Source organism: Triticum dicoccoides, chromosome 2A (assembly GCF_002162155.2).
Source record: "Triticum dicoccoides isolate Atlit2015 ecotype Zavitan chromosome 2A, WEW_v2.0, whole genome shotgun sequence".
Classification (NCBI taxonomy): Eukaryota; Viridiplantae; Streptophyta; class Magnoliopsida; order Poales; family Poaceae; genus Triticum; species Triticum dicoccoides.
Genome location: NC_041382.1, coordinates 651,489,048 through 651,497,329, shown reverse-complemented (window position 1 = coordinate 651,497,329; position 8,282 = coordinate 651,489,048). Strand labels below are relative to the sequence as shown.

The 8,282-nt window shown below is 47.2% G+C and overlaps 1 protein-coding gene across 1 annotated transcript; it reads left to right on the top strand.

Moving 5' to 3' along the window:
* The first annotated feature begins 6 nt into the window (after positions 1-6).
* Positions 7-2,011, top strand: LOC119355982 (BTB/POZ domain-containing protein At1g63850-like). The gene is made up of 2 exons (XM_037622878.1): positions 7-572; positions 667-2,011. The coding sequence occupies exons 1-2, from the start codon at positions 54-56 to the stop codon at positions 1,663-1,665; spliced, it is 1,518 nt and encodes a 505-aa protein (XP_037478775.1). The 5' UTR covers positions 7-53; the 3' UTR covers positions 1,666-2,011.
* The last annotated feature ends 6,271 nt before the right edge of the window (positions 2,012-8,282 follow it).

Here is an 8,282-nt window from a genome sequence, read left to right as displayed (position 1 = left end):
CCTCCAGCTACACCAAGTTCAACTCCGCGCTCAACGCCGGCCTCCTCAACCCCATGTCCCCGCCGCCGCTGCCCATCGACAAGACGCGCTCCAGCCCCACCCTCTTCGACATGATGGCCAACGAGCAGGACTACCAGCCCCGCTCCGCCGCCGCCGCCGCCCACTCCGCCCCGCCGCACCCGCACCCGCACCACCCGCTCGCCCCCGCGCGCTCCATGGACCGCCAGGCGCTGCTCCAGGACCGCGTCGCCGAGCTCATCGGCAGCTGCAGCCCCGGGAACCAGTTCAACGACGCCGACTCCTCCGACGTGCGCCTCACCCTCAGCTCCAAGGACGGCCTCTCCCTCACGCTCTGCGTGCACCGCCACATACTCGTCGCCCACAGCAGGTTCTTCGCCGCCAAGCTCTCCGACCGCTGGTCCAAGCAGCAGCGCACGCTGCCCCACATCGTCGAGATCTCCGACTGCGACGACGTCGAGGTGTACGTCGAGACGCTGCGCCTCATGTACTGCAAGGATCTCCGGAGGAGGCTCATGAGGGAGGATGTGGCCAAGGTCCTCGGCATTTTGAAGGTACGGCCGCGGCCCCTTTCTTCTTTTCCTCATGTCTAATGGTCAATTGGCATCATTTTGCTTTTGGTCCTTAATTTCCACCTTCTTTCTGTAGGTGTCCGCAGCTATCGTGTTCGACGCTGGAGTGCTGTCTTGCTTGGAGTATTTGGAGGCGGCTCCGTGGGCGGAGGATGATGACGAGAAAGTGGCGGCATTGTTGACGCAGCTGCATCTTGAGAACTCAGGCGCTGGGGAGGTTCTTAAGAGGGTCTCCCTGGAGTTGACACCTTCTGTAGTGACCGAGGAGGTTGAAACGGGAGCAAATTGCAATGGCGGCAGTAGTGTGGGTGGTGGTGAAGAGGTGTTAGTCAGGCTCCTGCAGGTTGTCCTGGAGGGCAAAGACGAGAAGGCAAGGAGGGAGATGAAGGGTCTGGTCTCCAAAATGCTAAGAGAGAACAGCGCATCGCGTGGCGGAGCCATTGGTGGTGACCTCCGCAAGGAGTCACTCTATTCGGCATGCAATGGCTGCCTGTGCCTGCTGCGCGAGCAATTTGTGAGGGCTGCAGGAGGTGACCAATCGGAGGTAACGCAGATTGCAAGGCAGGCTGATAACCTGCATTGGATGCTTGACATCCTTGTTGAGCGCCAGATTGCCGAAGACTTCTTGAGGACATGGGCAATGCAGAATGAGTTGGCAGAGATGCACGGTAAACTTCCAGCTATACATCGCTATGAAGTGAGCCGAGTGACTGCAAGGCTTTTCGTCGGGGTTGGCAAAGGACAGATCTTAGTGTCCAAGGAGGCCCGCTCACAGCTCCTGAGTACCTGGCTTGAGCCGTTCTATGAGGACTTTGGGTGGATGCGGCGAGCATGCAAGGGCCTTGACCGACATTTGATTGAGGAAGGGCTGGCAAACACGATCCTGACACTGCCACTTGCAACTCAGCAGGAGATCTTTCTTGCGTGGTTTAATCGGTTCCTCAACTCTGGGGAGGACTGCCCAAACATTCAGAGAGGGTTCGAGGTATGGTGGCGGCGAGCATTCTGGAAAAGGAGTGCGGAACCGGAGCAACCACCCCGTTTGAGAATCACAGCAATCTGCGATAATTCTTGATGAAGTTGTTGGCCCAACTTGGATATGAAGGGTGGCTGATGTTTGGATATAAAGGTTAGTTTCGTGGGGTCTGTAGTTGTGTTCTGACTGTCTTGTTGAGTTCTCTGTCACATCTGTTTGGTTCTAGGCAAATTAGTTATACATGAGTATGTTCATCTTGTTCAATGTATACCAGGTTGAGTGTAAGCATGTTTCATCCATTTTGAACTGGAAATTAAGTAGATTGATTGTTTATTGCCTATTATAGCAGCTTATAGCAAATCATTGTGGAAAGCCCCCTCTTAATTCTTGTTTGTTGGCTGTGTTTGTATATTTGCTACTATCTTATAATTCAATGCTCAAGGTACCCCTTTGTCTCTTTATCCGATCACCAAACAGCTGTCCAGCCATGTGAGAAAAGTTGTTGTAGCAATTGGAATTGGATTGATGTTCGCTTCAGAGCAGTGTTGAGTAGATTCTACCCGATATGCTTTGGTTTCTCTGTTTTTAATTTGCTGGTTGTTGGGCCGCTATGCCCTTTCCAGATGTGTGAACGAATCAGATGGTTTTCTTAATAGTATGCAGGACATACCTTTTTGATGAATTAAAAAGTCTTGAGCTTATGAAATTACTTCTTGCGCATGAGAGTAATTGGTTGTACCTATCTTTTATAAGCAGATGCAGCTGGTATTGCTTTAGATCTTGCCCAAATGTGTCCAATTCATGTATCTACAACCAACTAATTACCGTCCAAATGAGTGCATGCGGCCATTTAGGCACTGGGACGGTAGAAAAGGAAAATACTCTCTCCGTTCCGAATTAGTTGACTTTGTATTTGTCTAAATACTTGTTTAGTGTCTAGATACATCCGTGTCTAGATAAATACGGGTCAAGTAATTTGGAACGAAGGGACCGAGGGACTATAACACTGATGTAATGCATAATGTATAAGTAATATTGAGGTTTATACGGAGTAGAACGTAGTCCTTAATACAATCCAGGAAGTAACACCATTCCAGCTTGCATATACAGTATCACAGGTCCGGCAGTATAGTGATCAGTAAAACCGAGATCAGAATGACGAAGGCTACAGGCGTTGCCTCCAAATGCTCCGGGCGGCACCAACGATACTTCATCCGTCCGAGTTCATTAGGCCTTCTTTTATTTTGAGCCAAAGTTTGATCATAAATTTAACTAATAAAATGTAAGATGTATGTCACAAAAATTGTACTCCCTTCGTTTTTATTTACTCTGCATATTAGGTTTGACAGAAGTCAAACTTCGTAAAGTTTGACCAAGTTTATAGAAAAAATATATTTATCGTAACAAATCTATATGATGTGAAAGTACATTCAATAACGAATCTAATGATATTGATCTGTTATTGTATATGATAATATTTTTGTTTATAAACTTTGTCAAAATTTACAAAGCTTGACTTTAACCAAAGCTAATATGCAGACTAAATAAGAACGGAGGGAGTATCATGGAAAACATGTTTCAAATGTAAATTCAATAATATACTTTTTGTACCATATACTTCATATATTTTTGGTCAAATACATGCTCAATTAGATCTTTCTTCAATTGCTCGAAGCGGAATTTGTTGATGCATTTGAACAAACTCATCAAATGCGGCCGGATTCTGGTTTGAAAGTTCACCCATGTTCTCAAATTCAAGCCCGACGATAGCATCCTCGCTCTCATCCTCAACAATCATGTTGTGCATGATCAGACAGCATGTCATCACCTCTCACAAGGTCACCGAGATCCGAGCAAACCTGACCACCCCTCTTGCTTCAGACATTGTTAAGATCCTCTTGGTGTTTGCCATAGTTGGTTCTCTCAAGGTGTGTTTGGTAGTATGTGTGGACCTAGCCTAGTTGTTCTCCTCTCATACATGCTGAGTGTAAACATGCTGAGTCCATACAGTTGCTGTTGTTTGGCAGCGATGTATGCGCTGAGACATGTTGAGCTGAGACATTGTTTGGCAGCCTGCATGTGTTTAGACATGCTGAACAATTTTAAATTCTAATTTTTTGAATGATGAACAAAATTGAAATAACATGAAAACAAATTTAAACATATTTTGAAAATTTAAACAAAATTTAAAATTCTAAACATTTTTTCAAAATTAATTAAAATTTGAAATTCTGAACATATTTTAAAATTTTGAACATATTTGAAATTCTGAACTTTTGAAAATTTAAACAAAATTTGAAAATTTTATAAAAATTTAACTTTTTTAAATTCTGTTTTTTTTCAAAATTCTGATTTTTTTAATTTTTAAAACATTTATTGAAAATTCAAACAAATTTTGAAATTCAGAACATTTTTTGAAAATTCAAACAATTTTGAAATGTTAAACTTTTTCAAAAAAACGAAATTCTGAACTTTTTTGAAATTTAAACAATTTTTGTAATTCTTAATATTTTTTGGAAATTTGAATAAAATTTGAAATTATGAACATTTTTTGAAATATAAACATATCTGAACGTGATCTAGTGGGTGGGGACGAGGGTCACGACCAGCATGGCTGCCTTCATGCACCCTGTTTAGGGTGCATGAGATGAGCATGGCTGAGGGCCCTTTTATGCATGAGATGGACATAGCTCAGGTGAGCCTGTGCATCCTACCAAACAAGCAAAAGTGGGTCGGATTGAGAACTTTTGCCCTCATGCACCCTCCATGCACCCTACCAAACACACCCTCAGGTACTATGGTCCAAACACTGAGACCACGACAGTATCAAATCTTAACATGACATCTCCACATGTGCTCTCAAACATCCGTAGGTATTCGTCCCACGAATCAACTACTGTGCCATATGCAAGCATCTGCAGTGCGGCCGTGCACTTCTGGTAACCAGAGAACACAATCCTTCCTATGACATCCTTCTTCAAGATGAAGTAGTCATTAAAGGAACGGACGCCATGGTAGAGACAATCGAAAACATTTTTTCGTATTTGGAAGAGGTGGCGAAAATTGTTAGCGAATAGGGCATCCGGGGCAAAGTAGTCGTCCATCAGTGTTGAACGGCCGCGCACCCTGTTGCAGTTGAGCACTCGATGACCATTGATCGATCCCTTAAAATTTAGAACATACTCTTCCACACTCTCCACGTCTGCAAGGACCACTTGCGCCATCGTCGCCTGATCTGTGCAATCCTCCTCGAGTAGTGCCAGGGGAGACGGAGTTGTCGAGTTCCGGTAAGGGTGTGGCGGGGCTGCCAGGGTGGTGGAGCGGCGGCGGAGGCAAGAGAGAAAATGGATGGAGAGAAAGATGGGAGGATGGATGCGCGGGGTCCGGGAGGGGTTTGGGTTGGACCGGTGGTGTCGGAGTCCTACGTGACTGCCGTCCAGACTCCCGCAAAGCTCCCCAAGTTTGTTTCCATTTTGCAGGAAAAAGTGCGTCCACCAACACAAGCCCGCATTGGATGGCTAAAAACGCCCGGTCCGCGTCGTACGGACGGTTGTGGTCGGTTTGAGGGTCCGCTTTGGAGATGCCCTAAGATCATCTACAACTAGATTTGGCAAATTTGTCCCCCTATAATGCGCCCGCCTCAGTTAGCCTGCAGCACATCCACACACCTCAAATGTGGACCTCAAATCTATGCGATCCATCCATGTCAATCCTACATTACAAATGCATCACAAGTCAATGGTTCGAAACAAATATGAAAAAGCAAAACAAATCATAGTTCAACAACCCGGACATGTCAAAATGAAATCAAAGTCTCCTGCTCCGCATGCATGCTTGGCACATGCTCCGCCTGCATCCTTGCCTCCCCTTCCTCTGTTGCCATAGCCACCCTCGCCGCCTCGTGCTCCCTACCTTCATTGATCTCCTTCTTTATCCCTACAAGCCACTTCTTTGCATGCTCATCCAAGAGGTTTCGTCCGCCAACATTATCTTGGCATCATCCGTGTCTCAGTGCAATTTGCATCCTCTCCTTCTAAAGCTCAATCTCTCCAAATGTCTTGCCTTCTAGGGCTCCATTTTGGTCGCCGCATCTTTCTTCTCCAACTCGATCTTCTCCCTCTTCATGTGCAGCTTCTTGTCCGCCCTCTACGGTTCCAATTCATCCTCTCGTTTTGCGCATTCAACATGAGCTTGTGCTTCTCATGTTCTCCCTAACAGAAAAAATGCCCGTCCATATGGAGGACATTTTTGTAGTCGCGGTGTCACGGGAGGCCCTTGCCTTCTCCCACTAGTTTTCCATCACTTGTCGGTTATCCTTTGGTATGGTGGCTCTTCCATTCTGCCCTACAACATCTTGCTCTTCTTTGACATCAAAGCCCTCCTAGTTTGTCTGGGTTTGTCGGAAAAAGTACATCTAGACCACTCGACGGATCGATACAGGCCCGTGTTGGATGGCTAAACACGTCCAGACCGCATAGTCTGGGCGGTTGCGGGCGATTTGAGGGCCCGCTTTGGTTTACCATTCAATATGTATCAATTGATTGGTGGGAGCTTGAGCCATCATTCCTCTTCTTGTCGGCCTTGAGATCGACCACAAGTTGTGTCCCCTTGAATGACCCCCCATCGATGTTAGAGAGATGCCACATTACGGTTGGTGACGATAGGATGCGGCTCCACATATTGCTTTTGTTCATGATAGTGCTTCCAAATCTTCTCCCAATACTTATTGCCCTTTTGCTCCGTCCCGTATATGGTATCCATTGTTGTGGCCAACCAAGATTTAACCAACAAGATATCCTCAAAAGTGGAGAATGTTGGACCCCTTGCCTTTGTCATCTTTGGCTTCTTTTTCCTGCTCGGATTGAGATTTGATGTTGCCCCAACTTCAAATAAAGGGTAAGTTGGATTCCCCAACACGTAGTCCATTTAGGCTGATTAATGATTATCATTGATAATGTCTCACATGATAAACTCCTAAAATTATGATGGTTGCAAAGCATTGATCATGTTCGAAATGAACTAATGATCGAGGCAAAACATTGATCATGACATATGCAAAGTTGATCGGGGAGGAGCAAAGTCTTGTTGTTATTCCATTGAACGGGTCATGGCCAGCCCGAACGCTGCTGGTGCCCATGCATGTGTGCACCCGAACGAGTTGCGAGCAGTGACAGACGTCCACCGACGGTTTGTGTGTTGGCAGAAAGCTCTTCGGAATGCCGCAATCGACCGCTGGATCCTACTTTGTCCTAACCTGGTCCAATGGCGCGGTCCTGGTCGGCGGCTGGATGGATGTGGTGCCAGGAGGACAACTACTCCTTGAGGTTTGCATCCTCTACTTGCGACGCCGCTTCCCTCTCCTGCTGCCTCCATCGCCGGTCCCTTGGGGCGATGTTCTCCGGCTTACACAAGATACCCGAGGACGGGACGATGGAAGACGTGAACGCAACCTCCATCGCGCCGATGGGGGACAGGTTGGACGACATCTACGGTGGCGGATGGGGTAGGCGGCGAAGATGGGGGGAGAAAACATGGCGGGCAATGAGGGCTCGAACATAGGAATTGGTGGAGGGTGACAGGTTTTTTGGATTTGGTGAAATTTGTGGTGGGGTAGGGCTCTCGGGTCCGACGTGGCAGACGTGCACGGGCCTCCCCATATCCGCCCCAGATTTGGGCTAGATATGAGGGGTGTCGTTTAGTCGGGGCGTTTGAGGCGCCTGTCTGTGTCAAAACCGGTGAATCTCGGGTAGGGGGTCCCGAACTGTGCGTCTGAGGTTGATGGTAACAGGAGACAAGGGACACGAAGTTTTACCCAGGTTCGGGCCCTCTCGATGGAGGTAATCCCCTACGTCCTGCTTGATTAATATTGATGAGTATGGGGGTTACAAGAGTTGATCTACCACGAGATCGTAATGGCTAAAACCCTAGAAGTCTAGCCTATATGATTATGATTGCCTATATGGACTAAACCCTCCGGTTTATATAGACACCGGAGGGGACTAGGGTTGTACAAAGTCGGTCACAGAGAAGAAAATCTTCATATCCGAACGTCAAGCTTGCCATCCACGCCAAGGAGAGTCCCATCCGGACACGGGTGAGAGAATCTTTAGTCTTGTATCTTCATGGCCCAATAGTCCGGCCCATGTCCAACAGGCCGGACGCCCGAGGACCCCTTAGTCCAGGACTCCCTAAGTAGCCCCCGAACCAAGCTTCAATGACGAGGTGTCCGGCGCGCAGATTATCTTCGGCATTGCAAGGCGGGTTCCTCCTTCGAATACTTCAAAACAGCCTTCGAACACAAAGAACGTGTCCGGCTCTGCAAAGCAAGAACCACACACAACCGCAGAGAGTATAATATTTCATGAGTCCAATCCGCTGACAACACTACAAAAAAAAGACACATCTGTGACATTTTCGGCCGAATGAATTTTTTTTCTGTCATACATATTACACTTCTATGACGATAATTGTGACAAAACCCGGTATCATCATAGATGTGGTGGGATCCTACTTCTATGACAAAAAATTATGACAGAAAATGGGCTTTTCGTCCTGGGCGGGCCGGAGACGCAGCTGCATGACATTCTTTGGGCCGTCCATGATGGAAAAAACCATGGTAGAAGCGAGGGGGAGGAAAATTTCGGAGAGTTCCCGGTTACGGTGGGAGGTCGGGGGCTGAGCGATGCGCGTTTCTCTCGTACACGTACGCGTGTGTG

Excerpts from the sequence above, each read along its gene's own strand:
- LOC119355982 (XM_037622878.1), top strand. The coding sequence starts at position 54 with ATGTCCCCGCCGCCGCTGCCCATCGACAAGACGCGCTCCAGCCCCACC. Across the intron at positions 573-666 it reads AGGTCCTCGGCATTTTGAAG|GTGTCCGCAGCTATCGTGTT; the intron begins GTACGGCCGCGG and ends TTCTTTCTGTAG.